This window comes from Rhinolophus sinicus, chromosome 18 (assembly GCF_057876585.1).
Source record: "Rhinolophus sinicus isolate RSI-liver-muscle chromosome 18, RSI-T2T, whole genome shotgun sequence".
Lineage (NCBI taxonomy): Eukaryota > Metazoa > Chordata > Mammalia > Chiroptera > Rhinolophidae > Rhinolophus > Rhinolophus sinicus.
In genome coordinates, this window is record NC_142518.1 from 52779428 (window position 1) to 52801523 (window position 22096).

At 34.1% G+C, this 22096-nt stretch overlaps 1 protein-coding gene across 3 annotated transcripts in view; it reads left to right on the plus strand.

Annotated features, from left to right (window-relative positions):
• Positions 1 to 22096, plus strand: part of DACH2 (dachshund family transcription factor 2) — a 678262-nt gene that overhangs the window by 650832 nt on the left and 5334 nt on the right. The window contains exons 9-12 of one of the 3 annotated variants that reach the window (XM_074323712.2): positions 1056 to 1234; positions 1329 to 1476; positions 7661 to 7807; positions 9742 to 9807. In XM_074323712.2, the coding sequence (XP_074179813.1) occupies positions 1056 to 1234; positions 1329 to 1476; positions 7661 to 7807; positions 9742 to 9807 (540 nt within the window). Of the gene's footprint in view, positions 1 to 1055; positions 1235 to 1328; positions 1477 to 7660; positions 7808 to 9741; positions 9846 to 22096 lie in introns of those variants that run through there. The other 2 variants (XM_074323713.2, XM_074323711.1) reach the window with 2 other exon arrangements.

Sequence of the window (22096 nt, forward strand, 5' to 3'; positions counted from 1 at the left end):
TCTTTAGCAGTAAATATTGCTTTATTTTCTCTGATTCTTTTTAAATTCAGTTTATTGGGGGTAACATTGGTTAATAAGATTATATAAGAAAAAGGAACACTCATATACTGTTGGTGAGAATGTAGATTGGTGCAGCCGCTATGGAAGGCAGTGTAGAGGTTCCTCGAAAAATTAAAAATAGAATTAACATATGACCCGGCAGTCCCTCTCCTGGGTATCTACCCAAAATATCTGAAAACATTTATCCGTAAAAATATATGTGCTCCGATGTTCATTGCAGCTTTATTTACAGTGTCCAAGACATGGAAACAAACCAAAGTATTCTTCCATAGATGATTGCATAAAGAAGATGTGGTATATGTACACAATTGAATACTATTCTGCCATAAGAAAAGATGAAATAGTGCCATTTGCAACAACATGGATGGATCTTGACATTATAATGCTAAGCGAAATGTCAGACAGAAAAAGTTGAGAACCGTATGATTTCACTGATATGTGGTATATAAAACTGAGAACAACAAAAGAACAAGACTAACAAATGAAACAAAAACATAGACACAGACAATAGTTTAGTGGTTACCAGAGGTTGGGGAGGGTGGGGGGTGGTAGATGAGGGTAAAAGGGATGGAATATATGGTGATGGAAGGAGAACTGACACTGGGTGGTGAACACACAATGTGATATATAGATGATGTATTACAGAATTGTACACCTGAAATCTATGTAATTTTACTAACAATTGTCACCCCAATAAACTTAAAAAAAAAGATTATATAAGTTTCAAGTGTACAATTCTATAATACATCATATGTATATTGAATTGTGTGCTCACCACCCAAAGTTTAGTCTCCTTTTGTCATTGATTCTTTACTGAAATGCTTATTTTGAAAAATTATGGGTAGCTGGAGAATAGATATGACTTCCAATTAGAATTTTCATCATTTAGCTTTAGAAACAAATCTTTATAGATGCCATTAGAGGTGAAAGAAACATATTGAAAATTTTGAGCTGTTAATTTGTGAACCATCTGATTTTAATTTTGTTTCTTGCAGAAGAGGTACCAGTTCAAATCCCAATGATGAAGTCACCATTGGACAAGATCCAACTGACTCCTGCACAGGCATTGCCTCCTGGATTCCCGGGACCATTCATTTTTGCTGATAGTCTGTCCTCCGTGGAAACTCTGTTGACCAACATTCAGGTCAACAATATTTCTATAAACAAAATAAATGTAATACAAGACATTAGCACCTACATAAATTATGTCATATTTGAAAACTAAAACAGATAAGATGAACTGCATGTCATTTGCTGTACTTTGACAGGGTTTACTGAAAGTGGCTTTGGATAATGCTCGTATCCAGGAGAAGCAGATTCAACAAGAAAAAAAAGAACTGCGAATGGAACTCTACAGAGAGAGAGAAATTAGAGAAAACCTTGAAAGACAACTCGCAGTTGAGCTTCAAAGCAGAAGTAAGTTTAACAGGTTCAATTGTGGAGTGAATATTGTGTTGGTGATATTTTCAATAGTAATAGAAATATTATCAGGAGTAGCTTGGAAATGCTGAAAACAAGTGGCAAGCTACGAATCAAATACTGTGTGGAATCCACAGGTAAAATATTTATACTAGTGTTCATAATAAAAAATAATGAACTAGATCTGCACTTCAGTCCAGTCGCAGATTTGGAAACATGAATATTTTTAGTATTCTCACAGTTACACACAGTACATCTGGATATAGATAATCTAATAAATCCTTATGTATAAAATGCTTACTGTTTGCCAAGAACAGTGCTAGATTCTGGGACTATAACATAAATAAAACTCAGTCCCTGCCCTTAACAGATTTACATTTTAAAGGGCTGGCACAACCAGCCAGTTAATTTCAAGACAAAGTGGCAGGAGCAATGATGCACAGTATATATACCGCTATACAGAAAGGGGGTAGTTAGTTCATCTTGGTGAGGATGAGTGCATGGATGGTTGAAGAAGCCTTCTTGATCCTGACCCTGAACCGGAATCTTGAAGAACAAGTAGGTTAAGAAAAGTCACAAGAGTACCTGAGTTATTTGAACATTGTTGACAGAGGTATGAGTGAGCATAAGCATAGAGGCCAGAAGCCTCATATGTGGGCAACTATACACAGTTTGTTATTAGAATGGATATGAATTTTAGAAAGTAAATGGTGGGAGATGATGCAGGAAGGTGGAGGTAGAAGCTAAATTACTATGAAGCATATTTTTAGCCATGTAAAAGGTAAGCTTGGACTTAGTCCTACAGTTTATGGGAAGTATTAAAAGATAAGCAGGGGGTGATCTGGTCTGATTTCAGTTGGATAGAGAACTCCAGTGTTGGGAATAGATTAGTGGGGGGTTGGAGGAAGACTAGAAACAAGGAAACCATGTAGGAGATTGCTCTCATCCAGGCAATGGTGATGAGGACTGAATTAGGGTAGCATAAGTGGGGATGGAGACAAAAGAGAGAGAATGGAGAAATACTGTTCACAAATAGAATGAACTTTCCTACTATGGGTAGGCATTTGATTAACTACAGACATGGATGAGACGAGTTTACATCAAAATCAGAGAAAATTAAAATCTTCACTTTTGCCAATAATTTCCACCTGTTCCTTATATTTACCATAAAATACTAAACAGCAGCCAAAGTGACTATTTTGAATTTTAGCTTTTTTCACTTCACTGCCTAGTCTTGTATGGATGAATCACAAAGCAAAAATTAAGTAAAACTGTTAAAGAGTGGGAAGGAGAGGCAAAGAAAGGGAGAGAAAATCCACAACCTAGATAATGCCTACCTAAACAAGGAAGAATACTAACTTTATAGTATTCCAAAATAGCATATTGTATTCTGAAATTTTTGTCAAGTAAATGAAAACTTAGTGTATATTTTTGTTAGTTTCAGACATGCAAAACAATGTAGTAGTTAGACATTTATACCCCTCACCATGTGATAGCCCCCCACCAATCTATTACCCCTCTGACATTGTATATAGCTGTTACGATTCCATTCACTCTCTATTCCCTGTGCTGTACTCCACATCCTGTGACTATATACATATATATATATATATATATATATATATATATATATATATATATATATATATAATTATAGTTGACATTCAGTATTATTCAGCTTCAGGTGTACAACACAGTGATCAGGCATATACACTGTCCATGAAGTGATCTCCCTAATAAGACAAGTGCTCATATATTTTTTGTAGGACCTAGGAATCAGTGGTCCAGTTCAAAATGGAAAATCGTCATTACATTTAAAAAGAATTAAACCTCTTCTTGTCTTTACAAAGCCAATAAATACTACTAAGCAAAGGCTAAATTTTTTTTAAAGTTTGGAGAAATTAGCATATTTCTGGTTTTTTGTATTCAAGATAGATAAGAGAACCCTTCCCCTGGTGTAGAACTAAGCCCACTGGATTCTAGAAGCTCCATTTTTTATCTCAAGGCTCTTCCGTCCCCAGTCTGGGCCCTGCCCTCAGCTTTGGTGAAAGGGAGGGGCCTCTACATATGCTGTGCCATGCCTGATGCAGTTGGTTTGCTGTTGGGAGGGCAGTGGCAGAAGGGGTGTGATGGAAGTATGTGTGGAGATGAAAACACATCTATATTTAAGAAAAGACATAGGTAATTACGATTAGCATCATAAAAACAAATTTCATAGGGAAAATTTTTATACTAAAGAACCAACTAATCATATGTTAAATATTACATTCTCAAATTGATTTATGAAAATCTACTACATATAGTAAAATTGGCCTCTTACTTTTAGGGATCTACTCATACTGATTTTTCTTTACTAACTTCTCATCGACTCTCCAGGTCTATCTTTATAATTGCTATCACATCTTTTATCTTTTAAAGTCTTAGAGACAGTCAATGTAATACTGTATCTATTATCAAATTTACTCTAAAATATTTGTATTTAATGCATTTAGCATTTATTAAGATATAATAATAATGTCACTACTACTACTAGCATTATTACTACTGCTACCACTACTTCTACTACTACTACTGATGCTTGCTGCTGCTGCTGCCACTACTATTACTACTACTACTACTACTACTAGCTAATACATGTCAACTGTTTGCTATGTGCTATGCATTGTTTTTAACATTTTACATCTAATGACTAACATAATTGTAGGAAACTGTTATCATCATTGATTTAGAGAAACTACTTCATCTCTATGAATCTCAGTATTGTCATCTATTACAATAGTTGAATTGAATGCTCACTTAAATTCCTTTCTAGTTTCTTAAGTATCTCATACTCAGCACACCCAACTTTTCATGAAGAAGGGTGAACTCTTTACCTGAAGTCATATAATTGAAAACAATAAGGGGGAAATTGATATTATGGTATAAAGTAACATCTTTCCAAGTATATAGAAATAATAGTAACAATATATATACTTATATAAAGAACATGTATAAAACTGTAAATATATATTAAGAATTTCTATGACTATCTTTTTTCTCCAATTAAAGGAAGCATTGTTTCACACTCAAAGTATGTACTTTACCAAACTATCTTTTCATTGCTAGCCAGAATGTTTTACTTGAATTAAACACAAATATACATACATAATAGCATTCTTTGTAGATTAAATTCTTAGAATCTTAGAATGATAGAGCTACAAGTACAAAAGAACTTGGAGGTCACTTGTCTTGGTCCTTAACCAACTGTATGGTCCCCAGGCTTTGAAACAACCACCTATGTGATCTTTGGCCCTCAGGTTAAGAAAATTACTAGCTGTGCAATCTTGGGTAAATTACATGACCTCTCAAGAGCTCAGTTTTCTCATCTGTAAAATGTAGTTAACAGTATTTTCTTCGCTCACTCATTGTAAGGCTTAAATGAGATACAAACCCAGAAGAATGCTCAGTACGTAGTAGGTCCTAAAATAAATGATAGTTATTGCTTATCTACATAATTTTAAATGTAATAAGCTGTGAAATTGTCTACAATATATGGAATCGTACAACAATGTGTGGAATATATTTGAACCAATAATTGTACTGGAAGCAAAATTTTGTTTTATAAGGACATTAAGTTATACATTAATTTGAGTAAATTTAGATTTCTGATTTAAATAATGTATTAAATGCTTTATTTGAGTGGTGATAATTAAATATAATTACAATAGGAAAATATTTTTATATTCAGTCTTACTTATAGAACGTTGACTATAAGCACTTTCGTCAGAAATAAGAGAAACCATACATTCTCAGTGTCCTTGTTCTAAGATTTCCATTTTGTATTACCTTAGACCTCTAAATTTTTGTCTCAAATAAACAGAAATTTGCCTGGCTATCTGACTCTTTCTATTTAAGTTAGAAGGTCATTTTTATGAAAAAGACATTGAACTGTGAAATAAATACAATTGAAAACTCAAATTAGCATCATATTCAGTTCAATTAAAGTATATTAATTTTATGTGAATACTTTTAACATTTAAAAAGTCATATAATTTATTTTTTGGGGGGTGACATTTTTTAAATTATTTATTTTTTCAGTTACAGTTGACTATAACTGAAAATTCAATATTATTTTATATTAGTTTCAGGTGTATAGGATAGTGAGTAGACATTTACATAATTTATATTGTGATCCCCCTAATTAGTCTAGTACCCACCTTGCACTATTTTGCTTAATGTTCCTTGAAAGTTTTCCTATTGCGATAATATCAATATCTTAATTTATTAAAACCGATTTAAGAAGAATGTAAAGGTTGGTCTGCTTAGCACCTTGTTATGAACCTATATATTGCTGAAACCCAATACTTCTATTTGAGAAATTGTCACAGATTTCAAGGTTTCAGAGTTTAGAAACAATCACACATTATGCAGTTGAAGTGTCTAATTAAGGTATTGTAAACTGATAGTAATTTTAGACTGTAATGATGAATAAAAAAAGCATTTATTTGAGCAAAAGGAGCCTTGTCCCAGGAGACACAGATTCAGGTACTAGCAACTTAAGTTGTGTTCCACTGAGACGAAGGGGAAGCCACAATTTATACTGAATGTATCTGCCCAAGTTCTCAATTAGATCCATTTTATGTACATGAAGTATTCAAATTGTGCAGTTCTGATTGGATGGAGCAGGTCTCACTCCCTTGGTAGAAAGAGGAAGCCAGCATTTCCCTGCAGTGATTGAGTCAAATGGTGTAAACAAACAAGGTATAGTGCAGGAAGCCTAAAGTTCAGTCTGAATTTCTTCCTGGTGTTAAGTGCATGAGGAGCCCCTGTCAGCAAATGGCTGGTAGGTTCCATAAAATTGGAGCCTTTAGTTCACCATGTGGAGTCCATCTCAGCAGATAAACTCCTTTTTGGGGTCTACATCAAATGATTCTCAGTGTCCACAATATAAAGCCTTGAGAATTGAGGAATAGTTAGTTGTTCATTAGCTCTTCATTATCTTTTCTGCTTATGATAAAGAAAAAAAATGCTGTTGTGCTTTTACCAGTTGTTTAATATAATCATTGCTGAAAGTTATTCTCTTTAAAAATGGATAGATACATAGATAGATAGATAGATAGATAGATAGATAGATAGATAGATAGATAGATAGATACCGTTAAATTGTTAACATCTCAGAGAAAAAGACACTTTCAACTGTAACTTTTAAAAAACAAACCATGTTTTGCAACCCAGTAGATACAAGGTCAGACAATTAAGTTTGCAAAGTCATCCTAGAAAAAGTGCTACATACCTCATTTCTGAATATCACTACAGTCACCTTGGACGTACTCCCCTTGGGAAGCTATGCACCGATTCCAGCACCTAGTCCACCCTTCAAAGCAATTTTGGAACTCTTTTTCTGGAATAGCCATCAGAGCTCCATCGTATTATCCTTGATGTCCTGAATGTCATCAAAATGTCTTCCTTTCAATATGTCCTTTGTCTTCAGGTAAAGAAAGAAGTCATTGGGGGTCAGATCAGGTGAGCAGGGAGGGTGTTCCAATACCATTATTTGTTTATTGGCTAAAAACTCCCTCACAGACAGTGCCATGTGAGCTGGTGCATTGTTGTGATGCAAGAGCCATGAATTTTTGGTGAAAAGTTCAGGTCGTCTAACTTTTTCACACTGCCTTTTCAGCACTTCCAAACAGTAAACTTGGTTAACTGTCTGGTTTGTACAAATTCATAATGAATAATCCCTCTGATATCAAAAACAGCAACATCATTGCAACAAGTTCACAAACTTAATTGTCAGACTTCGTATAGTCATGTTTTTTACATTTTGAAATATGAATAATAATATCTTAATAAATAGTAAGAATATCTTCTTAAGAGATTTATAAAATATTTAATATCATTAAATGCATGTTGTTAGTCAAAATAGAAAACAAATTTTCACCACTACCACCACCACCATGCAAATGCGTGTATAATTATAGAGCATACACACTGGAAAGGTGAAAGCCAAAAGAAGTCGGTTGTATGATTGAACACTCTTTGGTTGAGCTAATGAGAATTGGAACCAAAAGAAGCTAATTATGTTAACTGATACATTTATATCTCTCTGTGTATCAATATCTGTGGTTTATAATCCATCAAAATTAGCAACCCTCTTTCATTAACCAAACCTTTGCAAACCATTTACCTTTTCACATTTTAGCTACCATGCAAAAGCGCCTGAAGAAAGAGAAAAAAGCCAAGAGAAAACTGCAAGAAGCATTTGAATTTGAATCAAAGCGCAGGGAGCAAGTAGAGCAAGCTCTTAAGCAAACCACTACTAATGACAGTGGCCTGAGGATGTTGAAAGGTAATGTCTGATTTGGACTTTCACACTCAAGGTACAGAAAGCAAAACCTGATTTAAAAAGGAGGGAAGGAAGAAAAAGGGGAAAGAAGGAAGGAAAAGGCTTTGTCCAGGAATAATTAAAAATCAATTTAAGGCCAAGTGATTTAGGTCATTAATTAAATCTGTCAAAATAATCCCAATTCTGGGAGATACAAATAGTTTTAGAATAACAGGAAATTGTGCTGACTTTTGCAGTAGGAAAAGCAATACTAATAACCTCCCTGCACCTAAAATGTAAGTGTTATATTTATGTTAAAATATGCTAATGTTTGGTATACTGTATTCTCATGAGCTAAGTGATGATTCCGTTAATGCAGATTGCATCAATGTTGAGGATTTAAGGAGCACCTGGTTGGAAAAGAATGTTCTAAGTAAATCTCTGGAGATCCTTTTGAGAAGAGGTGCTTTGGTCATGGAGTCTCTTAATTCCAAAATTCTCTGATTCCATTTTTAATTGTGAAACCCTACAACACTGTTTAATCTCATAGAATATTCAGGTTCTTCTTTCACAGAACATTCACAGCTCATATGTTAACTGACCGTGTGTATAACAAGGATGAGCCTAATGATTTATACACACATGTAGACATACCCCATATACATACTCGTATATTACACACACATGAACTAAAAGGGAGTTGCTTCAGTGTCCTATACTAAGATGAATAAAGACTTTTGTACAAATGTTTAATCATATTCTTTCCTTTCCAAAAGTTCAGTTCCCTTTTTACTGTGACTACCTTGGATCATTTTGCTCACAACTAATACATACATATAGATAGATAGATAGATAGATAGATAGATAGATAGATAGATAGATAGATAGATAGATAGATAGATTATTAGCTCATGGCCAACATGCCTCATTGAGACAAAGAAGAGAGAGGGTAAATAATAACACATTAATATTTTATACAATGGCACATCTTAGACAGGGGAGCCAGCATCCTTGCTTATTCAAGTTCTTAAAATTAACATTTCTGACAATGGGACAAATGTCCTGTGCAGTATTACTGTTTAAGGCCCTGAACTTGTAATTTGAGGTAGTTTGACTTTTTTTTTTTAACATATTTGAAATCCACACATAAGTGGTCTCCACTCTAGCTCCAATGTTCTCTACTATAAAGGAAAAACAGCTGTTTCTACAACATGATGGGTACCTTGTATTCAAATAATTTCCTTCTCATGTTAATCCTTGATGGCATTGGGTGATACACTGGCATCTGTTATCACATTACCCAAGGGTGTCTTAGCAAATGTGTATATACAGAAATGCCTATGTTTAGCTGTGCTTCATGTATATGTATAACTTTTAGATAATCACGTTTCATATTTAAAATAGAAAAACATCTAACTCCCTCTTTTTCTCAAGTTTTTTTTTTGAACAGTTTCTGTATCCCTTTGCCCTTAGAGCCTATACTACATATAAACTGCAACCCATGCCCTGTGTTTTGGTGTTTCCATGTGCTTAGCATAGAGATAATCTCATCATCTATTACATTTTACAAATGAAAAATACACCATATGGATGGGGCACTTACATTTATGCAATTGCATCCATCTTTTTCTTATTCCACAGTCAAGCCATGTTACCTGATAGTCTGTGGGGATTTTTATGGACAGATTTTCCTGAGATTTATCTCTAGAGAATGAAATGAATAAAAAGTATTTACAATATACCTGGAAATATATGCCCAATTGTAGAATTCAGCTACAGTTTATAATCCTCCCTCCTAACATAAAAAATAAAAAGACATTAAAAAAAAGAAACTAAAACGCCACCCAAGGTTTTGTGTTATCTGTAGGACCAAAGTACTGCCTTACTGATAATTTTCACTTTAAATGGAATCAGAAAAAACAGAATTGTACCTTAATCTTGAATGTCACTTTTTTCAGATACTGGGATTCCAGATATTGAAATAGAAAACAATGGGATTCCTCATGATAATACTGCTATGCAAGGTACAGTAAACAGCATACTTCTCTCTGTAACTGCTTAATATCTGATCCCTGGGGGTGGAGTGGGGATGAGCGCCTGTGTTGAAACTCTTCATATAAGTAAAATAAATAAGTTTAACTCTTCTGACTTTATGACAGAAGAAGAAGAAGTGTGCACTGTTTTTTAAGATTATATATATATGGACTGATTTTACATATACAATGTGAGCAAATTTCTTTTATGTTTTTAACTGTTAAAAAGATGTACTTTTATATGTTAGTCATATTTTAAAAATGCATAAATTGAATATAATTTGCATTTTAGAAGTGTAAAATGATATAATTTTTAAAATCTCACTTATTTGTTAAAGCCACAGGTATGATAATCATAACCTATCAATATTTTAAAAATATTCTAGACATCTTTTATCAACTTTTAAATTCCGGTGCTAAATTTAGATACTTTTAGAAATCACCTAAATATGGAAAAAATAGCTTGTTTTTCATGATTTGCAGGATCCCCATAAATCCTTAGATCATTTAAAAATATTTTTAAAATATTTAGTAGTGAGAAAATATATAAAACAAATCAATAGTTCTATTGGAGTGCAAAAGCACCTAAAAATTTTTGACCACTGGAGATTTTCCAGCGTAATTCTAATGCAGTTTTGTATGCACGTTATATTTATTTTCATGTTTATTGTGGAAAAAAATGTTTCACTCTAATAAAAAAGGCATCTCCTTATTTTATATGAGCAAATGATTTTCTAACTTTCATAAAGGAAGACAACCATGGATATGTTGCTTGCTGGAGATTTAATTAATATGTGTCTTTCCACTGTGTGATGGAAGCAACATTACTGCATATGACCAAAAGATCCATTTGAGTTCATCTGAGAGTCACCATTTTATGTGGCAGCTTCACATAATCTAGCAACCCTCATTCCTGTAGTTTTGGACATCATCTGTATAAAGCCAGGAATGTCAGAGCTCATGGATCTTCTGGTAATGCTTAGTTCTGCTGTAGCTGGCTAGACATAACTAATGCATTATCTAGGTGCATTGCTCATGCATATTTAGCTCATTCAATAAAGATTTTGCTGTCTTTTATCCCACTTCTGCTTGCCTGCTTTCTTCCCTCAACTTAAAGGTTGTGTCTAGAGTGTGAGAAAAGCCAATTTGGGTGGGACTCCATGTTTGTCCAATAAATTAACCACAGTGGAATTTGTGACGAAAACCCCACTTGTGGGCTACCACTAGTTGAGGTTGTCAACACATATCACGACCAAGGCAGGGTTGAATAATCCTGAGGGATTTGATCCCTTCTGAATCTTTGACACACAAATATAGACCTGGTCTTTAAGGAGGGTTGAGCTTGATTGTGCCTCTCCATTGAGTGGAATGTAAGGTCAGCTTTGTAACTAGAGTGGTTAAACCAAACATACCACCAGTGGGTTGTATCTTTTTTAAATTAAATTTATTGGGGTGACATTGGTTGATAAAATTATACAGGTTTCAAGTGTACAATTCTATTATACATCATCTATATATTGCATTATGTGTTTACCACCCAGAGTCAGTTCTCTTTTGACCCCTGTACCCTCTACTACCATCCTCCCTCCCCCCTTACCCTCTGGTAGCCACTATTATGCTTGAATCCTATACTCCCCAGTCATTGCTGTGTATTTAATTTACATGATGCCTTTAGGTCACAGTAGTAACATCTTTCCCAACTCTGAGATAAATACAAGCTTTTGAACTGTCCAAAAGTTACTTTATTTTCATGCAACAAACAGTAGATATCTTATTCATGGGTGGTCAATTAGGTGGTATAAGCAAAAGGTAGATTCACTCTGTATTTGGTACAATTTTTTTTATTTTAATGAAGCCTGCAAAAAAAATGGTTTTTGCATATTAACTTGTGATTAAGGGAGGACACATTTAATATTTGTTTTTACTCAGCATAATTTGAATAAGTTCTAGTTTTTGCTGGCTAAACATGAGAGAATTAGATATATCTTTAAAAGAATTGAGATGGAACTTACTTTAAAGCTAGGGAATTAACTTATTATTTTTATTTCAAATTACAAATTAAATTCTCAACCATTTGTGGTTAATATTGTCAATATATGGTAAAATACAGTGGATTAATAATTCCTTCTTGAACATCTGCCTTTTAGGTTATATCAAATAATATTCTTGATAAATGTGATAAAAATGGAAAAGTATACATTCTCACCTCTCTTAGCACAGAATTTAAGCACCATAAATGATAAAGTTCCCATCATCAATTTATGGAAAAACTAGAGTGAATGCCTTGTGTTAATATGACAGCAGAATCACAATTTAATATCTAAAAGAGTTTTTTTTTTTTTTTGAGCAAAAGGTGATTTATTCTACTAGCCAGGGGAATTGGTGCCTGAAACGAGTAACAGAACTCATCATAGATGTAGCTCACCAAATCAATCAATTCAAATAATTACCTGAAAAAATCCCAATAATGTCACTTATTATTTAAGATGTTCAGAATTGAAAGATTACTTTTATATGTATCTATGGACTTCAGAAAATGTATAATGCTTGGAAAACATAAAATGCATGCTTACCCATTATTTTTCCATTCTTCCTAATAATTTTGTGTTATAGTTCTTTTCTTTTGTGACTTATTTTAATATTCTCTTCATCTTCTCCACTTCTCTCAATTACCCATTTCTCTTTTAATTGGAAGATTATTTCCTAGTATTGTTTATGAGGGTCAATTCATGTATGCCAATCTATTACCATTTCTAAAACTCATCTCCATCACAGCAAACAATTCCAGCATCAGTGAAGTCTTTTCTCTTTCTCTTGTCAATAGCTCTGCTGGAAAGAAATCTCATTTACCTAGTGCTCTCCCTTTGAAATTCAATTAGTTCCACTGTGACATTTCCTTAAGAGAGTTTAAAGAGGATTTGAAAGAATGTTGCTTGGCCATCCTGAGAATAAGTGAAGTCATACAGTTTTATGGTAATTTCCACATGGATTTTAGTACAAACTGCCCATATACTAGGATTCTTACATGTATTCAATATCTATTAGGCTTAGTTATTTCATGTCTTTTATGCTTTGAATGTTGTTTGATAGACAATATATCATGCATAGACCACCTTCTGATAAAAGGACTTCTGTGTCCCTTATATTTTAGCAGCCTATGATAGCAACGCCTCCTGAATATTTTAAGGTGATCAAACAATGAACACTCCTCTGATGGCTGTGTCCACTATTGTTGGAGGTGAAAGATTCGGTGGAGCATATACACTAATATCCTCCCACCCAGATTCCCATAACTCAGATGGGGGCCTGCAGGACAGCACATCAACCATCTTATCAACCAATCTCCGTTTCACATAAAATAAACATGCTGGGTGTCATTAAGTGCACCTTCAGATCAATGATTTTTGCAAATGACATTCAAGTGCCATTTGCGTAGTGCATTTTTGCTGATAAAAGCAAATTAAATTAGCACAGCTACAAGTGCACTGATAAAAACTCAAACTGAACAGCAGTACCATTAGCTAACAAAGTAATATTTTCTCTTTACTGCATTCTGCCATTTAGTTATTATCCTATTGGAAATCTAATTATAATCCTTTTACTCCCTAGTCAAACTTCACAGTTTTTGCAAGCTTAGCACTGACAAGTGATTTCATTACATTTGATTGCCAGCGCCCAGATTGACTTAACTTCACTTGGAGACCTAAAAGCCCTCTCAGTTTCTCAGATTCCCTGTTTGCACATTACAGCAACAGCTCCTTTAATTAATTAGCATGAACAGCAGTAACATGAACTGCTGAACAGAAAATAACATCATTTTATGATCGCAGGGAGACTTCTCCTTTTGCATGTTTATACCTTAGTTAACTTTTGCATGACTATATTTCATTGTTAGGGGCTATTGGTACAGTTGACAGTGCATGTTTCTTAAATTTTTGAAAATTGACACCATTATCTTAATAATAACAACAGATAAAACAAACCCAGAATATGAAGTTTGTAAATTTTAGAAAACAAACAACAGCCTTCATGAACTCACTTTCTAGTAATAAAATAAAAAGTCCAGGGAAGACAACATAATAAAGTACAAGGGCGCAAGTGACTCCTGTTTCTGTCACTACATTTGTTTGGGGAAAACAAAACAAAACAATCTAGGAACTGCTTTTTGCAAGAGGAATGTCAATCTCTGTGAATAATTTTTGCATTTGGTTTTTTGCCTTACATGTTTGACAACGACACAAAATGATGTAACATGAATGTATTTTTCCTCTGATATTTTTCCATAAATATGGTGGACTCAAGTAAATTTTCCTTTTTTTTGCTACTAATACACCAAAAGAGATATTAAATCCAATCTACATATCAAAAGTAAACCAAAATTTGATGTAAAAGGAAAACCTACTTAACCTTTTTTTCCCTCTGAACCGTTTTTGTTTAGAAAAAAATGTGGGAACTTATTCAGTGAGTATAGACTGAGCATTCTAAAATATACAATGCATATATTATCTATACAGCTCTTGGTTAAAATGCCACTGAAGAATTAAAAGGAAAATGACTAAAGTACCATTTGACTCTAAAAGCAGCAGACACAATTTTAACATCACTATGTTAAAAATACATGTATTTTACAGTGTAATTTAACATACACATATTTATAATATAGAATTTTTAAGATTTATACTATGAAAGGTATATGAATATTTATATTATTATCCATGATCTCAAAATTAATCTGAACTGTGTCTAGCCTTCCTTAATTTGTAACATCCTTATTATCTTCTCTCTTTGCTGCTTGCTTAGTAACCTAGAACAACATTCCTCCAAAGAGCTTAAGATGCCATGCCGAAACTTATTACAAAAATTTACCCTTGGGCTAAGATTGTCATTGCAAAATTTGATAGAAGTGAAAGTGATGGTAGGAGCAAGTAAGGGGACCAGAGATGATGTCACATATGATTTCTTGCCATAGATGTGATATGACAAGAAAAACAAAAGGAGAGCAGATATAATTTCTCTGTAGGCTTTGCTACTAACTCCCACCACATTGTGCTCTGCACCTTTCCCTAGGGTTTCCAAGACTACTTCCTACCATATACTCATTAGTCAATAATTTCCCTCCCCTTTGATGTCTTGTGCTGTGTTGGAAGATATACATAGAAACTCTAATATTCCTACTGTAAAGTGGAAATGTTCTCTTGTAAAGTATATAGCATGTCGAAGATTACAGAGATTGTGGGAAGGGGGTCCTTTTTCCTCTTCAATGCTTCCTTTGAGAGTAGGAGCCTTTTACTACCCAGGGAAAGTTTTACTGCAACCACCATCATAAAGTGGAAAAGACTCTAGCATACACCCAACACAGAAGACTCTAGCATCTTTCTCTAAAGCAGCAGCATTTTTTTTCCCTGTAAGATTCATTAGATGGCCTGAGTCTTCTTACTTTCTTCCCCAAGAAATATTTGTGTCTCATTTTCTTCATCCTCCATAGAGATTTTTTTTTAAATCTTGATTGATGGTATCTCCCAGACCATATCTTTTTGCTGTGCAATACCTGTCAGATTATAACACACATTATGCTTCTAGTTCTTTCTTAGCAGAATGTGAAGAGCTTACATTATGAGATAATTTGGGGCCTGATTGTCTTGGGGATGGCTTACGAGTACAGCACTTACCCACTGCATTGCTAACAGAATATTTGCAATGGCTGAAAGTCTGTCACTCTAATTATGATGATAACATAAAATATTATCTCCAGACCTACGTTATAATTCTAGTTATATCTCACTTGCATAATAGATGAAATAGTAGTTGTAATAATAGCAAGATAGTAAGACTTGCAAGCCCAGGTAGGTTGTTCTGCTACTCAGCATTTTGGAGTCTACAGAACTAATTCATTAATTAAAAGGTCTTTCTGAGTATAATCTAGGAAGGGTTGTTTAACGCAACTCTAATAACTGCCTTACTAGTTACTTTTTGCCCCATCCACAAATGAAATATAATTTTTTTTAAGCTTAGGATGCACTGTATCCCAACCCCTACCCAGATGTATTGTAAGAACATGTAAAAGGAAGCCTTTCTCTGATTAAAAGTTTAAGTTTTATTGTTCACTTTCACATTTGTGTTTTAAGGAAGAAAACACAGTGTTTTCATAGAAGGCTGTAATCATATGCCACTGTTGTCATACCACTTTAAAAAAACAATTATTATGTTGCTGCCACAGATATTGGCACATATATATTGCTGCTATGTGGTGGTTCTATGCCAAGTTGCTTATCAGTCTTGAAATGATAAATTGATAACCTAAAATTGGAATAGTGGAGGGAGGGGAGCAATACCTAGTATTTGTATAGCTTGGTGAACTTTGAGACATTCTTTTCTATTTCTTTTTTTGAGGGGGTACTTAATTTAAAGAGGTAAGTTATTGGGAGACTTACCTGAAGCTTCCATCAATAAATTTGGTCATGGCTAAATCCAGGATATAAATAGTAAATCCATTCAAGATGTCTCCCTTCTTAACTTCGTCCAGTCCCCCTTCCTTTTAAAGGCATATTTTATTTTGCTTTATTTTATTTTTATATTTGGCTAAGGTTTCCTGTTCTGTTGCACAAAATGTGTCAAGTCTAGGCTTATTGCTAGCTCTCTCACTGGTAACAATTCCATCAGAAAGAGGATCTTGTCTCTGTGCCATTCTTAACACATACATCCTCTAGCAGGATGGTTAAGAAAGGTATGAGTAACCCCATTTTGTAAGTAGATAAGTAATCTAAGAGAAATTAAATGGCTTGCTGTTGATAGTGGGTTCTAAAACACTGTTCCCTCTTAATTCCCTCTCCCACTGTTCTCGATATCAATCAATATTGATAAGATCACTATCAATCCATGCCTGTAAAAATCTCTCATAGTTAGGTAGGTAAGATATGAAGTCAGACAATTAAGTTCGCGAAATCATCCTAGAAAAAGTGCTACATACCTCATTGCTGAATGTCACTACAGTCACCTTCGAAGTACTCCCCTTGGGAAGCTATGAGCCAATGCCAGCGCCTAGTCCACCCTTCAGAGCAGCTTTGGAATGTTTTCTGGAATGGCCATCAGAGCTGTCATAGTATTACCCTTGATGTCCTGAATGTCATCAAAATGTCTTCTTTGAATATTTCCTTTATCTTTGGGTAAAGAAAGAAGTCATTGGGGGCCAGATCAGGTGAGTAGGGAGGGTGTTCCAATACAGTTGTTTACTGGCTAAAAACTCCCTCACAGACAGTGCCGTGTGAGCTGGTGCATGGTCATGATGCAAGAGCCATGAATTATTGGTGAAAAGTTCAGATTTTCTAAGTTTTTCATGCAGCCTTTTCAGCAATTCCAGATAATTAACTTGGTTAACTGTTTTTCCAGTTTGTACAAATTCATAATGAATAATCCCTCTGATATCAAAAAAGGTTAGCAAGATCATTGCAACAAGTTCGTGAACTTAATTGTCAGGCCTCATATTTATCTGGACTATAATATTATTCCGTACAATACAAAACATCAGGGTTTGGGTGGTGAAAGGTTTCTCCAGTTTGTAGTTAATTAACCAAAACAATAGTCTAAAACCAACTATGATTGAATAATGGCTTCTGCCTTAAAACTTTGCAGAGATTGGGGTAATACTTAGAAAAATCACACAAATACCATGCTTCTCTCTTTTCTATTTAACACTGTGTAGAGATGCTGAAATAGTAATAGAAGGGACACACCTGGAGCACCCAACTCAGGTGACCAGGGAGATTTTGCCACTGGGCCCCACAAGACACCTACTATATAAGGTTGCTGTACTAAAACCAGGAGATGTAGCAGCTCAATCCAATACATTGAAACAAACATAGGGAGGCTGCCAAAATACAGAGACAAAGAAACATATCCCAAATGAAAAAACAAAACAAAGCTCCAGAAAAACAACTAAACAAAATGGAGACGTGCAATCTACCAGATGCTGAGTTCAAAACACTGGTTTTAAGGATGCTGTGTGATCTCACCGAGAACTTCAAAAAAGAAATATTAAAATGGAGATGCAAAAAAATTAGTAATCAGAAATGAAGAAAACTGTAACTGAAATTAAGAATACATTTGAAGGAATCAACTAGATTAGATGACACAAAGAATGAAATCAGTGATTTGAAAGATAAGTAGCAGAAAACACCCAATCATAGCAGAGAAAAGGAGGGAGGGAGGGAGGGTGAGAGAGAGAGAGAGAGAGAGAGAGAGAGAGAGAGAGAGAGAGAGAGAGAGAAGAGAGAGAGAGAGAGAGAGAGAGAGAGAGAGAGAGAGAGAGAGAGAGAATCCAAACAAATAAGAATAGTTTAAGGGGCATCCAGGACAACATCAAGCATACGAACATTCTCATCATAGGGGTACCAGAAGAAGAAGAGAGAGAGCAAGGAATTGAAAACCTATTTGAAGAAACAATGACTGAAAACTTCCCTAACCTGGTGAAGGAAATAGACATACAAGCCCAGAAAGTTCAGAGAGTCCAAAGCAAGATGAACCCAAACAGGCTAAGACCAAGACACATCATAATTAAAATGGCAAAGGATAAAGACAGAGAATTCTAAAAGCAGCAAGAGTGAGGCAACTAGTAATTTATAAGGGAGCTTCCATAAGACTGTCAGATTTTCTTAACAGAAACTTTACAGGTTAGAGGGGATTGGCATAAAATATTCAAAGTGAAGAAAAATAAGGACCTACAACCAAGATTACTCTACCCAACAAAGCTATCATTTAGAATTGAAGGATAGATAAAGAGCTTCCCAGAATAGAAAAATCTAAAGGAGTTCATCACCGCCAAACCAGTATTACAAGGAATCTTAGAAGGATTTCTTTAAGATAAAAAATAAAAGACCAAAATTATGAATAATAAAATGGCAATAACTACATATCTATCAACAATTACTTTAAATGTAAATTGATTAAATGCTCTTACAAAAAGACAGTGTGGCTGATTGGATAAGGAAACAAGACCCTTACATGTGCTGCCTACAAGGGATTCATTTCAAAGGTAAAGACACACACAGACTGAAAGGAAAGGGCTGGGAAAAAGACATTTACTGAAAATGGAAATGATAAAAAAAATATTCTGGGGTAGCAATACTTATATCAGACAACATAGACTTTAACACAAAGGCTGTAACAAGAGACAATGATGGACCCAGTAATCCCATTTCTGGGTATTTATCTGAATAAAACCAAAACACTACTTCAAAGGGACATTTGCATCCATATGTTCATTGCAGCATTATTTACAATAACCAAGATATGGCGTCAACCTGAGTGTCCATCAGTGCATGAATGGATAAAGAAGAGGTGGTACATATATACAATGGAATGTTACTGAGGCAAAAAAAAAAGAATGAAATCTTGTCATCTGAAACAATATGGATGTACCCAGAGGGTATTTTGCTAAATGGAATAAGAGAGACAGAGACAGACAAATGTTATATAACTTCACTTATATGTGGAATCTAGAAAACAGGCTAAACAAACAAACAAAACAGAAACAATCTCATAGATACAGAGAGCATTTTGATGGTTGCCAGATTAGGGAAAGCAGGGGGGATGGGTGAAGTGGGGGAGGAAATTAAGTTGTACAAATTGATAGTTACAAAATAGTCATGGGGATGTAGAGTACAACCTGGGTAATATAATCGGTTGTATTGTAATAACTATGTATGGCGTCAGACGAGTACTGGATTTATGGGAGTGATCACTTTGTAAGTTATATAAATGTCGAATCACTGTGTTGTACACCTGAAACCAATGTAATACTATATGTCAACTGCAACTGAAAATTTTTTTTAAAAAAGAAATTAAGAGAAAAATAAAATAAAACATTGGTAATAATCCACATACTTAAGGTTGCATCTACTTTATGTCAGTAATGCAAATGCTTATTTGGGCAACATTTCACCAAACCCCTTTTAGCTTTCAAGAAAGCATATTTTTTATTAGTATTTCTTTTCTGTGTTTCTATTATCCTATAAATATTTAAGTGCTCTTATTTTCTTGAAAACAATACAAATGAATGTCATGTTATCTCAGCATTGGTGAATAACCACTTAAAATGAGTGAGGCACAACCCACAACTAAAATGTTACAATATCCTGGTAACTGCATTTCAAACTTCTATGGGAAATATAGGCTATGGTCATTTTTAGCATTGTTCAAGCAAACATTTAATATTTTTCCATTACTTCCATTATCACTTTTCTCCATATTTTGATTCCTTTGAAATGAGGATTTTTAGTGTTTTTCTATCAGTTCAGTATACAAAGAGAGCAGTTAAAAGTTATAAAAAGAGCTTAGTTGTGCTTTTATGTATTATCCTAATACATTTTCAATATGTATCCTATACAAAACTCAAATAAATTTGAACTTTACAAAACATTTGTAACTTATTTATGGAAGGTGGGTGGTAAAATGTTAGATTTTTTTAGAGGATCAGCATAGAAAGATAAGTAGCTCACTACTTTTCACCACAGCATTATCTACAACAAGAAGTAGTGAAAGAATCTGTCATTCCACATGTGACATAAGTGCTTTGAATAGCTTAGTATGACTCTGAACATAGTCAGTGTTCCATAAATATTAGTTTTTATTTATTCTTTCCCTGCCATTCTCTTCCCTGCTGGAAAATAGAATTCAAGTACTTCTGGAGCTCTTAGTGTGCCTCAAAATTTGGAGGTCTATGTGCTGACACATGTGCTTTTATTGCTATTTTATTACTGGTCTATGGGAGACATAATGAAGTGGTAGGAAGAGCACTGGTATAGTCATCAGGGTTTCCCAGTTACTAACTGGCTAACTCAGTCACTAACCTTGAGAAGTCCTTCAATCTTTCTCTGACTTAATGTTAGTAAAATATTAATAATATTTGTCTAATCTTCTTGATGAATAAGTTAGATCAATACTCTATAACAAGTATGACAGGTAAAATATATTATTGCTATGTCCTATAAAATACACGTGAAGTTAGCATTTATGTTTGCATATACACATAAAAATTTTAGTAGGGGTGAAATATTTGGCATATACTTGATATGTAAAATTTTCTCTAAAATATATGCTCTTTAGTATACAGTCATGGTAAGTATATTTTTATATTTTATCCCCATATGAGACTAGAAGGGAGGGTAATGTCCCATTTTAGGGTGGGTCTTATAAGAACTAGAGATTAGATAAAGGGAAAAGGGTATATTAAAGAATCAATTCACAAAAACAAAGTGAATCAAAAGCTAGCAAGAGAGGTTGATACTCCATTATGATACCATTACAAAGAACAGACTTGTCTTTGGTTTGATTAAAACATAAGTCAGATGTTTTTTAGGGCTAATAAGTCCAAGTGGTTATTATGTTCAAGAAACTTCCATTTTTAAAAAACTGCCGTATTATAATAATAAGCACTTCACCCTTCTGGAAAAAGTAATTTTAAATCAGTGCTTTTCTCTGCACACAGAGAAATCAACTGCTATACTATTTTATTATCTGCCCCTATCTTGGAATGGTCTACTTTTACTACTCTCAAATTAATAGTTTCAAGTTCATGCTGCTGTACTAATAACTAACTGGACCCTGGACTAACCTTACTACTGTTGCTCATTTGTTCTGAGAATGTCACATTCTGAAAATGTTTCCACAATTGAAGTAGAATTCATGCAATTAATTGAATATTTAATTTGGATTGAAGGTAAGATTAAAGTAGAGCATTAACCAGTGCATTGTTTTCTCTCTGTTATTCTGGTTAGGAAAACATGACTTTTCTAATATGATCTTATTTAGTGCCAAAGAACATAGTGCCCATTTGAAAATCAGAGACACATCACTAATTAAGTAACTTAAAATAAATCATAACGCTTAACACTTAGCCAGAGAAATCATTTATAAAATATTGCCATTAGTTCACAATATGTTAGCTATCTCAAGAGAAAGGTTTGGTAGCCCAAAGTATGCTTGTAATGCCTGTTAGTTCTTAAAGAAGTCCCATTGTTTATATAAGTGAATAAGAGGTAAGGAAACACTTGGAAGAAAACATGAGCCCTGGGTAGGAAAAATAATTTTTTTTCTAAACATCAATTTAAACCTTCAAAAACATTATAGACACATTTCTTGGCAGTTTAAAAAAAATAAATAGTGAGAAGTTACTTTTAAATAACCATTCTGTCAGGGAAGGAAATCTCATCCTGAGGGGAAATTGCAATCATTAACAATGATTTCAACTCAGAGAAAACGGTGTGGATCTTTTACTCATGTGTTA